The sequence below is a fragment of the Xylaria bambusicola genome, assembly GCF_022495145.1.
Source record: "Xylaria bambusicola strain CBS 139988 unplaced genomic scaffold F5B22scaffold_2, whole genome shotgun sequence".
In the NCBI taxonomy this organism is placed as follows: Eukaryota; Fungi; Ascomycota; class Sordariomycetes; order Xylariales; family Xylariaceae; genus Xylaria; species Xylaria bambusicola.
Window position 1 is genome coordinate 1,535,090 of NW_025953555.1, and position 17,048 is coordinate 1,552,137.

At 49.7% G+C, this 17,048-nt stretch overlaps 7 protein-coding genes across 7 annotated transcripts; 3 read left to right on the plus strand and 4 right to left on the minus strand.

Moving 5' to 3' along the window:
- Window positions 1-3,309: 3,309 nt before the first annotated feature.
- On the plus strand, window positions 3,310-5,706 carry F5B22DRAFT_633020 (RNA recognition domain-containing protein; the record flags this gene model as incomplete). Its single annotated transcript, XM_047976777.1, has 1 exon — window positions 3,310-5,706. The coding sequence occupies one exon, from the start codon at window positions 3,310-3,312 to the stop codon at window positions 5,704-5,706; it is 2,397 nt and encodes a 798-aa protein (XP_047835922.1).
- A 37-nt stretch (window positions 5,707-5,743) lies between these two features.
- Window positions 5,744-6,124, minus strand: F5B22DRAFT_165761 (uncharacterized protein). The gene has a single exon (XM_047969282.1). The coding sequence runs from the start codon at window positions 6,024-6,026 to the stop codon at window positions 5,781-5,783; it is 246 nt and encodes an 81-aa protein (XP_047835923.1). The 5' UTR covers window positions 6,027-6,124; the 3' UTR covers window positions 5,744-5,780.
- Window positions 6,125-6,357: 233 nt separating this feature from the next.
- F5B22DRAFT_586467 (histidine phosphatase superfamily) lies at window positions 6,358-8,654 on the minus strand. Its single transcript, XM_047973552.1, has 2 exons — window positions 6,928-8,654; window positions 6,358-6,852 (listed from the first exon to the last, which is right to left on the minus strand). Exons 1-2 carry the CDS (start codon window positions 8,410-8,412, stop codon window positions 6,739-6,741), a joined length of 1,599 nt encoding a protein of 532 aa, XP_047835924.1. The 5' UTR covers window positions 8,413-8,654; the 3' UTR covers window positions 6,358-6,738.
- A 35-nt stretch (window positions 8,655-8,689) lies between these two features.
- Window positions 8,690-11,994, plus strand: F5B22DRAFT_165816 (uncharacterized protein). The gene has a single exon (XM_047969283.1). It carries the CDS (start codon window positions 9,114-9,116, stop codon window positions 11,784-11,786), a length of 2,673 nt encoding a protein of 890 aa, XP_047835925.1. The 5' UTR covers window positions 8,690-9,113; the 3' UTR covers window positions 11,787-11,994.
- Window positions 11,995-13,724, minus strand: F5B22DRAFT_165838 (Mis12 protein-domain-containing protein). The gene is made up of 2 exons (XM_047969285.1): window positions 13,455-13,724; window positions 11,995-13,354 (listed from the first exon to the last, which is right to left on the minus strand). The coding sequence occupies exons 1-2, from the start codon at window positions 13,515-13,517 to the stop codon at window positions 12,203-12,205; spliced, it is 1,215 nt and encodes a 404-aa protein (XP_047835926.1). The 5' UTR covers window positions 13,518-13,724; the 3' UTR covers window positions 11,995-12,202.
- Window positions 13,648-15,237, plus strand: F5B22DRAFT_165874 (uncharacterized protein). The gene is made up of 3 exons (XM_047969286.1): window positions 13,648-13,820; window positions 13,938-14,112; window positions 14,190-15,237. The coding sequence occupies exons 2-3, from the start codon at window positions 14,035-14,037 to the stop codon at window positions 15,054-15,056; spliced, it is 945 nt and encodes a 314-aa protein (XP_047835927.1). The 5' UTR covers window positions 13,648-13,820; window positions 13,938-14,034; the 3' UTR covers window positions 15,057-15,237.
- Window positions 15,202-16,242, minus strand: F5B22DRAFT_165819 (Mss4-like protein). Its single transcript, XM_047969284.1, has 5 exons — window positions 16,142-16,242; window positions 15,941-16,058; window positions 15,722-15,859; window positions 15,507-15,669; window positions 15,202-15,432 (listed from the first exon to the last, which is right to left on the minus strand). The coding sequence occupies exons 1-5, from the start codon at window positions 16,154-16,156 to the stop codon at window positions 15,348-15,350; spliced, it is 519 nt and encodes a 172-aa protein (XP_047835928.1). The 5' UTR covers window positions 16,157-16,242; the 3' UTR covers window positions 15,202-15,347.
- Between the last annotated feature and the right edge of the window lie 806 nt (window positions 16,243-17,048).

The following is a 17,048-nucleotide window of genomic DNA, read 5'->3' on the forward strand; positions in this document are numbered from 1 at the left end:
ATTTATTGGTTACAAACTGGGGTTTAGACAGATATATTCACATACATTTTCAATTATTACACACTGGACTGATTTCGCCGCAGTCGATATGCCAACATGGAGGTGGGGTGGGGGAGGGGGCAATAAAAGGAGAAACAATCTCGTAATCCTGAAGTTTCCTAGAAACCATCATGCGGGGAGGTTTGAATGGTCTGTTTGGATGTCAGTGCATTGTTCCCCTATTTGGTGTACCTATATACGCGGGCCCAAGGCTGATCGCCATTGTAGGTGTGTACCCAAGATGGATCACGCGATGGGCTCTCTATGCTAGTACACTGTACAGCCGAGACAAACATACCTGGGCAGTACCGGTATGCCTTTTCGTAGAAGGATGATAGGGGGGGTCTTGAGGAAAGGGAGGGCTAGAGAAATCTCCGAGAATGGAACCGAATGAGGAACAAGGTACTGTCACATCATCATCACAATACCTATACTACCGGTACTTTACAAGCGCAGAGCAGAACGGGACAGCTAGACATACGGTACAAGATAGGTAGCTTGGATAAGTTGGCTGCAAGTCATAATCGAGGGTGAGATCTTACTATTAGCGTAGTTTTGGACATTGACCTACTCTGACCTCCATACATGTATCGGCAATTGGTGTTTGTTTAGTGCTATACGCTACGACCGAGGCGGTAATGTCGAGCGGATATACAGACATACATACGTGTGCTTATTAGACCACATATTTAGTTCCGCCCGCCTGAACGTCTGACAGGATTGCGCATGCCATTAAGAGAAGAGAACTGCCTAAGTAAAAGTCCACTCATGGTTTGTATTTTGAAAGTGGAATGTTCGCCTGGGTGTCCGCGAAGATGGATGCTATTCCGCATAAAATTAGATACTGGCAATGACTTAATGCAACGCACCAGCAACTGGGGTTAGAAGGGTCTTTTCCAATTGACAGAGACCAGCCTCTGGGGACTCACTATTGAACATGGGCTTGGGCACACAGATGCTTACTCGTTGAGACTTAAGTACATACTTACAGTAGATAGTACATAGTAGTCTAGTAAAAGGCAAATGTGGGCAACTGGGAAAGGAAGATCCCAGCAAATCATCGACAGCCTTTTCGTATTTGAGTATTGGCAGATGTGGATGCGCACATTGAGGGCAGCAAAACCCAACTGAAATTGCAAATACGGCACCTAAAGATAATTCCACTTGACTACCAGGTAGGTACCTACCCACCTGCATTTATGATTTGCGTCCACCGCTACGCAGCGCTCTACGAACCTACCTATGTAGGCACTTGATGTGCAAACCTATCCATTACCTAAGTACCTAAGTAAGGGCTACACAATACCGCCGAGCGTTGGAAGAACGGGTTGTTTGACTACAGCGCAGAGCTCGCAGTGAGATTGGCCTTTGTTCCGCTATCATGGAAATCGTAAGGTTTCACCCATATCTCAACCTCGCCCCTGTCCAGATTTAGTGGTTCGTCAAGGCATGAATCAATTCGAGTAAAATGCTCCTACCTGACATCCATGACATTGGACACTGGACAGGTGTCCTAGATTCAGCTAGGTAAGTACCAGGCACAGAAGTTGTATACCCCCCATATCACTGTAGTGCAAGTATCGACTACTTAGTACATACATGTACCTCATCTGGGCGTGTACTTTCGGCTAGGTACGCTAGACACAAGCGCCCTGACTACATACCTACTTACATAGTAGGTGTGCAGGTACCTACCTACCGCACTGATTACCGTGGTGTATAGATTTTCAGGTACACACCTACGCTAACTGGTAGGGAGTTGCACCACTAGTGAAATATTACATATATTGTGCTATATGTACATACAAGTATCTATAGGTAGTACCTGGCAACCCTCATTAGCGCCCTCCTCACTTACTTTTAGGTAGATATTCTAAGTAGGTAAAGTACTCGGTACCCTCCTTCCACCCCCTCCCCCGTTTTGGCAATCTGCACCATAGAACTCAATCGTCCAATGAGACATGCCCATCCGCTTCCCTTTCCCCTTCCGCACTCGCCAGTCAGGAACCAAGGGCTGACAGATTCTCGCTCCTCTCTCGCTTTCTCCCCTTCAGCATCCCCTTCTTCTTTTTGCTGCTTGCTCACTGCATTTCCCTTTTCTCTGCGAGTTAACCTCCTAGCCCGCTCTCCGTCCCGTTGTGGAGGAATACCCGGTACTCTGCTAAACCCTAGAGTGGTCTCTGCTCTATCCTCTCGTTTTTATCCCCCCCGGCTCCAGTCTCAACCCCTGCTTTGGCCTGTCAGTCATTCATCTGACTATTTCCACACCTACTACAACACCCTTACACATCCCTACCTCGACCACCTCACCTCACCTTTAACCTCCACCGCTTCTTGTATCTTACCCTATTCAATCCTTCTCTATTGCCTGCTTTTCTTACAATCTATCCCAGTTTTCCTGGGAAACCTTCTTCTCCCTCTTCTATTGGCCTACGCTCGTTCTCTATATCTTCTTAATTATCCATATATCGGCAATTTTTTACATGTTATACATACCTAGCCAAACTATCCTGCCTGCCCCTTTTTTTTTTCTCTCTAGCCCTCGCGCGCGCGTGTGCACACACGATACGACGAATTGCCTCGTAATTGCTGCGGACCAACCCTTCGAATCTGTAGTTCACTGAGCTAAAGCCCGAACAGCAACCAGAAATCCCCAAAGAACGGAACAAGAGGGCTTTGTTGGCCGCCTACCTTCTAAACGCTCATTTCTGGCATACCTCCATTGCGCTCGCTTTCTTTGGAGCATCGTATTTGCCTAGCCTTTGTTCACCAAGTACCGGGTCCGACCATCTTTGCTGTCAAAGAGCATTCTCTTGCGCTTAATCCTCGTCTTCACTCTACCCGGAATAGTTTGGGTAATCCTGCCGATTTGGTGTGATTGGCACGTTCCCTTGGACATTTCGAATGAAGGCAGATTCAATCGTAGCTTGCTAGCCGGTTCGGTTCGACGTGATCTCCCAACTTCCGAATACTGCATATAGTCTATACCATTGATCCTCGGTTGCATCTTTTCGCTCGAATAGCGATCATTCGTCAAGCGTTATTTGTCCATTGTTCGGAGGGACCTGTAACTGGATTCAATTTACCCCTTTTTGGCAAACGGCTTTTGTAATAACCGACGTTGCTTGGTCCTCCATACAGCGCCTACATTCCAGATTTAGCATATTCTTTCTTGCCTTCGTGCCTTTCACCAGGCACGCTTAATCTTTCACAACGGCGGTTCTTTCACAAGTCTCGAGGGACAACCTTGTCCCTCCTCATCTTCTTGGGATGCAGGACCTCTCAGCCTCTGGTATTCCCACTGGTCCTTCCGCCACCAACTCGACCAGTCGTTTCGGCCACGCTTCCAAGCCTTCTAACAGCGATACTGGCTTTTCTCATGGCGCTTTTACATCTAATGTCTCTGGATTTGCTGATAGACCCCAGCGCCGTACTAATATTCCTGCCATCAACACGCAGCAAGTGAGCCCAACCGCCACTAACATGGCGGCAGATATGGCAACCCCCGGAACGGGTTTTGACATGCAATTCACACCACTGCTTCCTTCCCAGCTTCTTCTCGGAAGTCCCTTCCAGCCTGGCTCCCCAACTGCCTTCGCTAGCCCAGGATTCCAGAACTTACCTGCTTTTCAACAGACGAGTGGCCCTCAGCAGCAGCAACAGAACAATAACTTGACTAGTCCAGTTCAGCAAAACATGTCCCCTCAACAGTATCAGGCCATGGTATCTCCTTCGGCCTATGGGGCACCTCAATTTTACCAACCCCAGTCACCCACTGGCGCCTACAATAATATGAGTAATCAGTTACAGATGGCACCCCAGTCACCTGTGGGTATGGCAGCGAACAATGTCATCACAGGAACTAGTCGAACAGTGTATCTTGGAAATATACCACCTGATACTAGTGCTGAAGAAATTCTAGGCCATGTTCGAAGTGGTCAGATTGAGTCCGTTCGCCTCCTGCCTGATAAGAACTGCGCTTTCATCTCTTTCCTCGATGCGAACGCTGCTACTCATTTTCACTCTGATGCTATTTTGAAGAAGCTCTGCATCAAGGGACAGGATATCAAGATTGGATGGGGAAAACCTTCTCAAGTCCCCACATCAGTTGCTCTAGCTGTTCAGCAATCAGGTGCTTCCCGAAATGTCTACTTGGGTAATCTGCCAGAAGAAATCACCGATGAAGAGCTGCGTGAAGATCTCGGCAAGTTCGGCGCTATTGATACTATTAAGATAGTCCGTGAGAAGAACATTGCGTTTGTTCATTTCTTGTCTATTGCCAACGCTATGAAGGCAGTCCAGCAATTGCCTCAGGAACCCAAATGGCAGTCGCCCCGCCGTGTTTATTATGGTAAGGATCGTTGTGCTTACGTCTCTAAGACCCAACAACAGAATGCGGCTCAATATCTCGGTATTGCACCAGGGTACGCCCACATGTTGACGGGTCAAGACCGCGATGTTATTTCCAACGTTCTTGCCCAGCAGTCGGTGGCAGCAGCGGCAGTTGCAACCACTGCAGGTGGTATCAATAACCTTGGCAACAGGACGATCTATTTGGGTAACATTCACCCAGAGACAACAGTGGAGGAAATTTGCAACGTTGTGCGAGGTGGCTTGCTTCACCATATTCGTTACATTCCTGATAAGCATATCTGCTTCGTAACATTCATTGACCCAACAGCAGCCGCTTCTTTCTATGCTTTGAGTAACTTGCAAGGGCTAATGATACACAACCGTCGTCTGAAGATTGGCTGGGGAAAGCACTCAGGTGCTCTTCCTCCAGCAATTGCATTGGCCGTCAGCGGCGGTGCGTCTCGTAATGTATATATCGGTAATCTCGATGAGACATGGACTGAAGAGAGGCTGCGACAAGATTTCTCCGAATATGGTGAGATTGAGTTGGTCAACGCTCTGCGAGAAAAGAGCTGTGCTTTCGTCAATTTCACCAATATCGCCAACGCTATCAAGGCTATTGAGGCGGTTCGAAGCAAAGACGAATACCGAAAATTCAAAGTCAACTTTGGCAAAGACCGATGTGGAAACCAGCCTCGTCAACTACAGCAGCAATCCCAATCACCACGTGGAGAAGGCGTTCCATCACCCGCAACTGGCGGTAGCGGAAGCGGGAACTCGCCTACAAACCCTACATCGCCTTTGACTGCTACTAATGGGGCGAATCTGTTTGCTGGCAACAACAACCCCCTGACACTGTATCTGCAACAAGTATCACAACAAGCTCAACAGCAGCAGCAGCATCAACAGCAGATACTTGTATCACAGCAGGCCGCATTGTTTGGTACAGCCTCCTCATCTCCCAGCGAGCTTAAGTTGGAGATACCCCAGCAAAACCATATTCTTGGGCATGGACAGTCCGCTAGCATCTCTAATGGTTACAACGCTCCGCAGAGTGCTATTACCGGACCTACGACTATTGGCGGTCTTCTTGCTCCAGGTCCTCGGGGACAACACAACCGTGCTCTTAGCCTTCCAGTATTCGCGCCACTTGAAAATGGGGGCAGTAGCCCAATTAAAACACACGGCCCTATCGGCGGCGAAGGAGAACGTAGGGGTCACCAGTACCAATCTAGCTTTGGCGGAATTGGGTCGGGCCTAGGCCTTGCTATCCAAGGAGGACTGAACGGGTGGGAAGAAGAAGTTACTAACTGAAGAAGTGTCGCACCGCCTTATTTGCCTCATGATGGGAGGACTAATATGTTGTAATTGCTACGTTGATTTCGAAGTTATCTCAACGGCTTTGCTTGCCATTTCATGTATGGTTGTTGAATATTGGGAGAGGTTGGGCGGATCAATGGGGTATTGAGTACAAGCCGCCTGTAGTGACTAAGCGGTGAACAGGAGATTGATATATCAAGGATAAGACACTCATTGTGTAGTATTCTTGAGCGATGCGCGAAGGAGGGTGGATTCATAAAAGAACTGCAAACGGGCCAGAAGAGGCGGCTTGTCAGTCTCGTCCTCAGTAACATCAATAGTCATTATCATCAGCATATACATCTTTCTGCTTTCGGGAAGATCGGAGGGTATAATACAAGAAACATTTCAAAAAGACCCCTAATGACTTGACGTTTTCTCTCACGACGACTTTACTTAACCAATGATATGCCTGTCAACATAAGTGTAGCTTTATTTATTCCCGGGTGACTCAGAAGTTCCCTAGCGGAAGAACAAGGAAACATCTCTAAATACTAAAAGTAATGTATACAGTAGGGGAGTGTTGCTGTTATAACGGCAATGGAACCAGCCCTAGGTAGCCAGCCAATACGTATGTTACGGTTTTTACTCACAGCAGGAGATGTATTTCAAGTAAACCTGTAAATTTTGGTAAAATACGTTGTCAGAATGGGATCCTAATTATACTTTATCTGTCTATTCACTATGAACAGACGCAAAACAAAATGCTATCCACGCCGAGTGTTTTTCAAATGTGTATGATCCTGTTCAGCTTACTATAAGCGGCCATCGCATTCTCTCATTGCCTTTAATCGGTCTAAGGTTTCGTTTTTAACTATCTTTTCGTTTTTGATGTCACTTGATGTTTTGGATATCGAAAACATCTATACCATGCACCTGGTTACCTTGCCATTCTATCCACGAAAGAGATGAGAGAAAGCTGAAGCTTCCGCTATGTTTGATGTAGGTAGCTGTTTTGAGATGGCGGTGATTATTGGTAGGTAGATGTTAGTACCCAGCAGGTTCGGGTTTAGTTGGGAATGCGGGTTCTTTCACTCTTTCTGCGCACTGTTGCTTCCAGTTGGTTGGGACAAATTTATCGACGATGGCTTTGAATGCTTCCTGTGTGTTGATCTCGTGTTAACTTGCTTCTACAAGAAAAAAAACATCGGAAAAGAGATGAGGCAGTGAACTTACTAGTGTACAAAAGCTTTCATACCCTTCGAGATGATTGCCTGGTGTTCGACAGCCCGGTATTGCGACGACCTCGTCGTTATATCGAAGACGCACATAGTAATGTTGCAGCTTCGCTTTCTCCTTTGGGGTTAAGTGCTCTGTTTGTTTGCGACCTATTCCTGGTGGTGGTGTGGCGCGCGATCCGACCGACGATGTCCAAGAGAAAAGTGAGGTAAACCAGCTGGAACTGGAGCTTGTGGCATTCAGATCTGCACTCCTACCAGTAGTTTGCGGGGGCGCAGCGGGGGCGCCGGAAGTTTTCGAAACGTTCTCACTCTTGCGAAACATCTCTATAGCAATATGACTTGTGTATGGAGGCCAATCGTTGCTCTCATGAGCTCCTAAGCTGGCTAACACGCCAGCCAGAGTCGTATCGTGACATCCGCTGAGCCCAAACAGGATAGGTGTTGTTCCATTAGTATCTCCCGTCCGCTCTTTTCTCGATGCTTTCCCAACCTCGTACTCCCCATCTGCGCTTGAGTGCTCGGTGCTACCCACCATCCTACTGACGATGTCTCCCATTAATCCTCCAATACCTAGAGTGCGGTATTCCTGGCTCTCCTTATAACCCGAAAACCACTCGTCAACTGCTATCTTTTCGATAATTTCGCGGCCTTTCGGATCGTAGAATTCCTTTGGTAGTCTTGTTTCAGGCCCATGAGCGAGTGTTGAATTGATCGTGTCCATTATTCCACTCAACCTGGGCCGTCCATCCACTGCCACTTTGGGCGAGGTGGTAGGCATCCACTTCCCGTATAACTTATTTAGGTAAGCCATCTCATCTGTGTCGTTCCAGCGGTCGGCTGCACGCTGCGCGAAGGCCCGGGAGAGAGCCGCGAAGCGTCGACACTGACCATCGTTCGGAAACAGGGTCTCCTCTCCGGGCGAACGAAGAAGGACAGTGGGTGGTGGAAACGAAGGCGAGCGGGTATGTGCTGGATAAAGGCCGATGAAGGTCTCTTGAAGGGAATCGAGAGCTCGTGGTATAGGGGTCGCGCGGAGATATAACGAATCCGCGTTAGGTAGGGTTGGTGGGAGGAATCCAAGCTGGTCGACATAGAGCCTTCTTAGACGCGTGCCCAGGTCGAATGTCGTCTCGCGGCCACGATCTGTTAACATGCCCATATCGCAGATTGCGTCCACCTCGCCCCTGGGTCCAACAACCAGTATCGGCTCGTCATTGCGACCAAAGCTCTCCAAGCGACGCTTCCACTCCAGAGTCGTGAACTGGCCGGCGGTACGATCGAGCACCGTAGACTTGAACTGGCGGACCGCCGTGCAGTATGGCCAAAAGGAAGGGAGACCGGTGTTCTGGAAACGGGGCGAAACAGGAGTACGCTCACCGTGTCGCAGCAAGACCTGCACTAGCTGGAGCTCCAGGTTGACTGGATATAGCGATTTGAGCTCATCGTCGGTATAAGGAGGACGGGGAACTAGAGTAGTCATCGTTGGCGGTCCGCAGGGGATGCAACGAAAGCCACCTGACAAGCCGTAGGTAACCTCGAACCTCCCGGATGGGACGAATCAATTGATGGTGGCTGCTGAACTAAGTAGCAGTAGGTACCTACTGTATGTAGGCTAGGTAGGTATTGTGAATAGCAAGTACCTGTGAGTAGGTAGGTAGTATATAGGTAGTACCGGTAGTAGTAGGTAGTATATAAAGCGTAAAGCGCGGGGTAGTCTTTGGAGTAGTTGATACCGAGGGAAAAGGCAACCTGGGAAGGTGACACTTGCCGTTCATTACCTACTTGCGCGTTCGGAGTCTTAATTTAAGTTTTAACAGCTTGCATTCATTTACTACCTCCTCCGAAACGGATCACGTATCTACCTACATACTTTTTGGCTCCATGTCATGAGTGAGTACCTGCCTGATACACATAACTAAACATTATATAATGATCTAGAGCTTGAGTGGGGCAATGGCTGCCGAAGTGTACTTGTACATCCTTGTAGCCAGGTACAAGGATGAGTCTGGACGTGGGTCCAATGCTATCGTTGTGTAGATAAGTCGATACAGAGCCAGGTCCACGGGTTCTAATCAAAGCGAAGATATACGCGAGCTCGTTTTCTTTTCGGCGCCACGATTCCTGCGACTATCCATAACTCCAACTGAGCATCCCAGCGGTCGGACCGGCTAGGCCTACGTTATGAGGAGTTCCAAACCCGTCTGCCTGCTCTGCCGTCTACAAGCCGCCCAGAGAGCAAGTAAGACTGGTGCTGCGCAATGGCAGACCCAGCCCGCTCGTCTCTTCACCAGATTATTGTTTTCGCGACGTGATACACCAGGCGCCAGCAATGCCGCGCCAAACGGTGCTATTGCACCCGACCCAAAATCTACGCAATCGCTGTCACCCCCGCAGGTGCGAAGAATACCGTCCACAAGACATCATCTGGAGTCCAATACTCGAGGGCCCCATTTCCAGCTATCGCAGTCGAAGGCAACCGGAAAGCCGCCTTCTTCTCGAGTAGATGCGCTCTTCCAACAGATCATCCAAGAGCAGGACAGCCTTCATGCTGACACCGGCCACCCCCCCGAACCTGTGAGGGCGTCAACCGATATTGCCCTTGTCAAAGCTATCGGAAAGCTTCAAGACATGGTAGATGGTGACGTCCCAGTGTCAGATGCCTACCTAGTCTTCCAGTCTGAGATAATACCTGTCATCCAGGTCCCAGGCACTCATGTGCCTCAGGCATATCACAAAGTCACGCTTGCGCTGCTTGAGAAGCTTGTTGCGGCTAAGAAAGCCGACATGTATACGGACACACTTCCTACCCTCGCTAATATATTCCGAATATATGCGGAACTCGACGAATTGCAACCAACGCAATGGGCTATTCTTGTGGGCGAGTTGATCCAATGTATCGTTGATATGGACTCTTCAGCAGAAACTGAGTCCATTGTCCAGTTCGAGAGGATCGAGAGGAACGCTGCTCTGCGAAAAGTCATGTTGGGAGATCTTATTGATTCATGGAAAGTCTTTTCTCTGCCTCGACTTGCCACATCACCGATAGGTGAGAATCAGTTGACCAAAGGCTTCTGGTTTCCAAGGCTAGATAAATTTGCTTTATCAAAGTTCTCCAAGAAAGGCAATTTTTCTGCGGCATTCAGTACTCTGTTTCCTCAATATCCACGTAACCACCTCGGCGAACCTGTTGCTGTGTTGGCTATTGCAACGTTTGCTCTAATGCACGATAGCCAAATGTGCCCGGTTGATGTCAGGCAAAATGCAACACGGTTCATGTCTAAAGTAGCCTCCTTGCTCATATTCGTCGATTATCGCGATGGCGCTCTTCAGAATGATCTTCGCAACACATTTCCCGGATTGGAGAGGTACGTCATGGAGCTTTGGCCGAAAATCAAAGAGCATCTCAAGCAGGAATCCGCGTCCCTAGACGGAGGACCTACCGATATGTATAGGCCTCTTGTGCCCACGAAGGAGGTGCAAGCGAACCTCATTTTTAATCCAACTTCGATTGGGTATCGTCTGAGCCGATTACATGGAACTGGGAATGTTAGGGAGCTGGACAAACTTTGGGAGGAGTTTGTTGGCTCCGAAGTGACGATTTCAAAAGAAAGGGCCGATCAAATTCGGCTGAACCCCCACCTCATCGACTCCTTCATCAAAACACGCATGACATTTAACCAACCCGATAAGGCCATAGCCACATGGAACCTCATTGGAAAAGTTGGCCTAAAGCCCAGTCTAAGAACTTGGAATTTGATGCTTGACGGCCTAAGGAAAGCAGGCAACGTCGATGGGATCAAGAACATATGGATCAAGCTTGCTAGATCCGGACTGAAACTAGACACCGCAATATGGACAACCCGTGTTGCGGGGCTAATTGACTGCGGTGATGTTGAGGGCGGTCTCCAAGCACTAGAAGAGATGGCTAGGTTGTGGGAAAGGGATCCAACTAAGACTACTGCTGTTGCACCCACGATAGAGCCAGTCAATGCTGCCCTTGCGGGATTGGTTCACACAAGGCAGCATGGCGTCGCAGAGAAGTTGTTAGCCTGGGCTGGTAAGAAAGGTATCAAACCAGATGTTGTCACCTTCAATACTATGCTGCGTCTGGTAATTCGTGATGGAAACCGCCACAAGGATGTTGAGCAGCTTTTCACTGCTATGCAGGCTCAAGGCGTTCGTGCAGATGAGGCGACGTTTACCATAATCCTTGATGCTTCTTTCTCGAAAGATGACGTACGAGACCCTGAGGATCAAGCCAACATTGTCACCAATGTTGCGTCCGCAATGTCTGCCGCTGGCCTGGAGCTTAACATACAAACATACGGCAAGATGATATACCTGCTCTTGCGCTCCAATGCCACAACAGCCGCCATGGCTGTTGTGAACCACTTATATAACCGAAATCTCGAACTTTCACCACACATCTATACAATGCTCGTCGAGCACTGCTTCAAGCAAACTCCACCAGCTCTTGACTCGGTACGCTTGTTTGTACAGCGCCGACGCCACCTCGATTTTGATGATATGGACCGTATTTTCTACGATCGTGTCGTCAAGAATTATGCTCTAGTTGGCGAGGTCCATGCCGCTCTCGACATTTACAAACACGTGGTTGGGGCCGGCTCGAGTGTGCCTCTACCAACACTGACCGACCTATTAGTAGCCTTGATCCGCCAGGATCGTTTTCAGGATGCTAGGGTCATGGTGAATACTGAGAAGAAACGGTTCGAAAATCAGCGTCCGGACTCGGAAGAGCATGTTCAATATTGGGGTAACCGATTCTGGCAAATCGCACAAAAGTATAATCTACTAGATTCTCCGCTACCCTCGCCTCAAGTGCCTAGCGTATGATGGGGATCCGATACAGAGTCTACTACAGTCTCTTAATCCCCTTTACTAGATATCAAAATACCATGTTCATAGGCCGAGGCATCATGGTCATTTCAATTGTATAATAGTGTATACACATATAAAGGAGAGGCATGGCGCGTAGACATTTCGTGCCCGTTATAGAGCGGCCCTCGTAATTGGAATGACGCGTTTTATCCCGGACTCGAAATTTGGCGCGCTCTTATGACCCAAGCTCACAGCGAATCCATCCAACCCACCAACATTGAACGCCCAAAAACTCCAAGCTCCTGAATTCTCAAAGGGCCCTAACCCTCTCATGCACATACAACGCCTAATAAGTCCTTGATAATCGGGTTGTTCAGATCAGGGTATTCCCCTTTACCCGATAAATTTGTTTCCTTCTCTAATCGCAAGCTTCATGACTCATCCATCTGGCCTCTATCGTGAGCTGCGGATGAAGATGAAGTAACGCCCCTAGTGGCACTGAAAGTACTGCCGATATCAGCACCATCTTCATCGCCCAGCATCGCAACGACGCGCTCGAGACCTTCGACCTCGCCTCTTGCAAGGCTGCGTCCGGGCCCCTGCCACTCCCCGTCGCGGACTTCACCGTGCTTGCTGAGCTCGAGCCCGTGCATGGTCTCTAGATGGCGACGGGTCGCGGCCTCGACGTACTCGGCTCTTTCACGCCTCCAGCTCCTAGAACCGCCCGCACTGGATCCTTGGGTTTCGCCATCAGGCGCTCCGGCAGTCGAGGACTTCAGGTCTGACAGTAGGTTACTTAGCGCTGTGGATAGAGCTCGGAGCGCTTGCATTTGCGACAATGTGAAACCTGCTGTGGTGGCGAGGGGCGCCGCACCACCACCCGAAGACGCTAAGTCGCCCTTCTTGTGCAGGAAGGCAAAGGGGTTCTTGGGCTTCTCGTCATCTCCAGAGATAGCTTGGCCATCGGTTACGCCTGGGTTTCCCTGAGCTGGCGAGGTGCTCTCTGCTTTCACCTGTGGACCCGCCGAGGCTGAGTCCCCGACTAGGCGGCGCAGATTCTCGAGCAGGGCGTCATTGCGAGCACGCTCGGCCGTTAAAAGGGCATTTAAACGCATCGATTCGCGCAGGCGGCGGCGTAGCGTTGTAATGGATTCTATCGTCGGCGTGTCGGCCGAGACGTTATTGTTGTTGTTTACGACTGTGTTGTTTTCGTCGGTATGGACACTAATATTCCGCCTGCTGCTGAAATTCAACCCCTCGTAGTGCGACAGCCGAATCCAATTGCATAGCTCCGGCGGCCGTACTGTGAAGATGTTTCGTAGCACGTAGAGTTCGAACTTGTCGAAATCGCGGTCGATGCTGGCGCACAAAAGCGTCTCTAACTGGTGGGTGCCGGCCTCGACCTCGCTCTGGGCTCTGTCGGCGGGCGATGGCTCCGACTCGGCTGCTGCCGCGGCATCTTGTGGTTTGGGCGCTTTGAAGCCGAGAGCAGCTGGGGGTGCGTTCAAAAGACCTTGCTCGACGCTGTTTAGGGCACGCTCAGCGAGAATGTTCACGCTATTGATTATATCGTCGAGAAGACTCTGTGGGTTGCGCCAGGATTAGCCTTGTTCGAGGGGTTGATTGACGGAAACTCAGTTAAGATAGATGTCTGTTTGGAAGAAAAGGAAGGTGGATACTAACAACTGGGGGGTAGCCAAAATGCTCTGTCAAGAGCTCGGTCTCTGAAGCGAAAGACGTCGTCATGGCGCATGATGTCGGATCTGGCGCCTTAGTCCGTCCAGTAGATGGTAAGTTGCGATAAACGCGTCGCGGTTTGGGTAGGCCGAAAATCAATGTTTCCAAGGTTGGGTTAGCTTTGGAGGGGCTCCCGCAGTGTTACACTACCTAAGAAGGCGGTGCAGGCGGCTACCTGCCTAGGTACCGAGGTACCTGCCTAGGTCCCTGAGCAGTCCTAAATCTGGAGATTCGGTGGCTGAGCTGCATGTACGTCATTTCATGACAGGCATTAGATATTCTGATATCTAAAGCAACCTAGCTCTGATAAGAGTGCGTCCACCTACTTATCGTGTATTTCTACCCGAAGATGAATTACAGGGCGTTTGTGCTGAGGTACTACTCGCTTGCATGAACAGGACAACTGTTGACCCTCAATTTTCGTCAAAGACCATTTTCCTTCCCTACAAGCGCACTCCATATTCCCCTCAACCCCCGAGCCGATTCATTAGCTGTGATACCACTGGGTAGTGCTGTTGAGCTCAATATGTCTGGTGGCTGGAAAGATGTCATGAAAAATGGGTGGCATCCGGAGAAGAGCGGGAGTTCACTCAAAGGCCAGGTGGTATGTGGATAGATTCGAATCCGGATCAGGCCCTCCCCCATATACAAACGAACTAATATTGACTCCAGCCGCAATAGAAGGGCCTAGTAGGTCGAGGTGATACATCATCCTCAGATCGCGAAACTCGCGTCGCAACCCCCAGGTCTTCGCTCCGTGACCCGTCCTCTTTCGGGCCGCCGCCCAAGCGCGTGGCCGGGACTACACAATCCTCATCGTCCTATGCCTCTGCACCAACTGCGGCGGTGCCCGTGGGAAGTCAGGTTTCTGGAATCACGCAACAACCATCCCAAGCACAGTATGTCGAGGAAGAAGGTCCGCCCGAGCCAAAATCCTATCAAAGAGATACTACAGGGTTGGCAACGTCGCATCTACCTCCGCCCCCGATGCACTACAGTGTCGCAGGCGCTCGATCTCCCCAGCAGCAGTCGACAAGTTCAACAGCCACAAAGCAGCCAACTGCGGCGGCGAAGCCAAAAGTACCCCCTTCACTACCCCCACGGCTTCCACCCCGGAGCGGGAACAGCACGCCGAGCCCGACATTAGCAGGCGGACAGGCGGAGAGCCAGGGTTACTTGAACCAAGGGGCAGTAAACCGCCTTGGTGCAGCGGGGATATCGGTACCTGGATTCGGAATTGGGGGAGCAGGCGGGACGCCGCCTCAGCCTTCGTCACAGACACATATACTGGGTCACAGCCAGACGACAGATGAACTACAAGCTCGGTTTGCGCGTTTGGGTACTTCCTCGTCTGTTCAGGACAGCGCTAGTAGAACAGCAGAAGCTGGGACACGACAGCAATCTATAGGGCAAGTTGCGTCTGTCCTAGGTAAGAAGAAACCGCCTCCGCCGCCACCGAAGCCCAAAAAGCCAGGGCAATCAGGGACCACGGAAAGTGCAGATATGCCACCACCGATCCCATTAGCTACGCGGCCTAAATTTGACTAATCAATTTCTTTCGAGTATTCAAGCTCGTTGACCAATTCCTATTATAATAAAACGCATTCATGGGTCATCACGCTAGTCAGTTCAAAAAAGCAGAATGGTAGGCTGACAAGCATGGAGTAAACTGGATCAGATCGCTAGGCTTTCCCTGCCTTTAGAGCGCGTCCGTAATCGATAGAAGATTATCTACCAAAAGACACGGCTTTTGCACTTTGGCAAAAGAACATCCGTAGTGGTGCGCTGATTTGCGCCCCTCCATAAAAGACAACGCCCAACCATAGTCAACATGATCATCTAAACCTTCATCTCCTTAAGGCCGTGCTTCCAGATAGCGACGTAAGGGGTGACACCATCCTCGCGGTAGTTCAGGAGGACGACCCTGCGGTCCAGTTAGCTTAAAATTTCCGCATAAAGTACAAGACAGTCGAATAGTAGAGTTAAAAAGAGTCTTACATTCCATCGACATCCATGCTCTCACCAGTGTAGAACTCCCAGTCCTTGAAGCTTCCAAGAACCTTCTTTGAGAAGGCAGCGGCACCTTTCTTGAAAGTCTCGATTTCGGCGGCGTTGTCGCCATCCTTTTCCTGAAGATACTTGAGAACCTTCTTCATGTAACCTAAAACTCCATTTAGCCTACACTTCGTTTGTGTTCTAATGGCGAATCGTACCCTTAAGGTAGGCTCCATACGAGGCCTTGTCGAAGCTAGTGGGTTGTAGGCGGAATGAGTGGACAATGTTGTTCACTTTCTGGGCAGTATCGTCGGTGCCCTCATCAGCCTCCTCGGCAGAGGCGTTGGCGCCAGTGTCTATTAAGTCCCCACGTTAACAAATGCCGTTTGTTGGGCGAGCAGATTCAGAATCAACTGAAGATGCGGACGAAAACATACCGACTTCAACAGCGCCAATCTCAATCATGGCGCAATCGGCCTCGTAAATAACACCATCAACCTCTTTAAGGTTGTAGGAATCGGAGAGCAGCTCATCCTGGCTGTCGGTGATGGCGTCCTAGCAGCAGAGAACCAGTTAGGTGTGAATGTTCCCCAGCGCAGGAAGAGCAACCAGCATATGAAGCTAGGGTTCGGACTCACCTTGTAAATTATCATTTTGACGGTATTGACCAAGGCGCAAGTAATTCGGTTATGAAGTCAAGGGTGACTACGTGAGTTGGGATTGAGGGTCGCAGAAACGGAGGTGGATAGAAAGGAAAGATTTCAAGATGTTGGAGACGGGGTTCTGCGAAATAATGAGGGGCAGATTTGGCGCGAGGGAGGGACACTCAAAAATTTGGGAGACGAAAAAGCGGGGCGCGGGCGAGAACTCTGGAGGGGCAGCCCAAATTAACCAGGTAGCCCGCAATAGTAAGTATCTTATACCTGAATTCCAGCGCTTGTCCGCTAATGGAAAGCGAGTACAAGCTACATAGTAATAATTGAGCCAGCTGCCAGCCAGGTTTTCCAGCTGAGTGACGCGCCCCGCAAGGACTCCAGTCGGTTTGGTAATTTCCCGACTAGCCTAGCTGGGCTGATTCTAGCATGATCATCCCCTGAAATCGTACTTACATGCAGTACATTAGGTACTTATGTAAGCAACATTGAAGGTATCCGGTATCCAATCGACTGTCTCGACTGTTTCCTAGCACATGGAAAATGCCAAAGAGGCGCCAACTACTAAGAATGTACAGTACTAAGTACATATACTAGTATTAGGCCCGCGGGTACCGAGTTAGACTAGGCAAACAGCTTTCTCTTAATTGTGTGGCGTTGAAGCTACGTGATAAAGCAGCGCTATCAGACCATGCCCGTCCCATAACATATCTGCTTGCGTTCCAACAGCTGATTCGAACAACTACAGCATGAACTGCGCGAGTACCAGCATACTTACTACTACGTAGGTAGAGTACTAGAGCATTGATGGCAAGTAACCTTCAGCTATTTGCCTGAAGACATAGCATACAATGACTACCTGATGTACTTGAGTAGATTAAGCAGGTACATG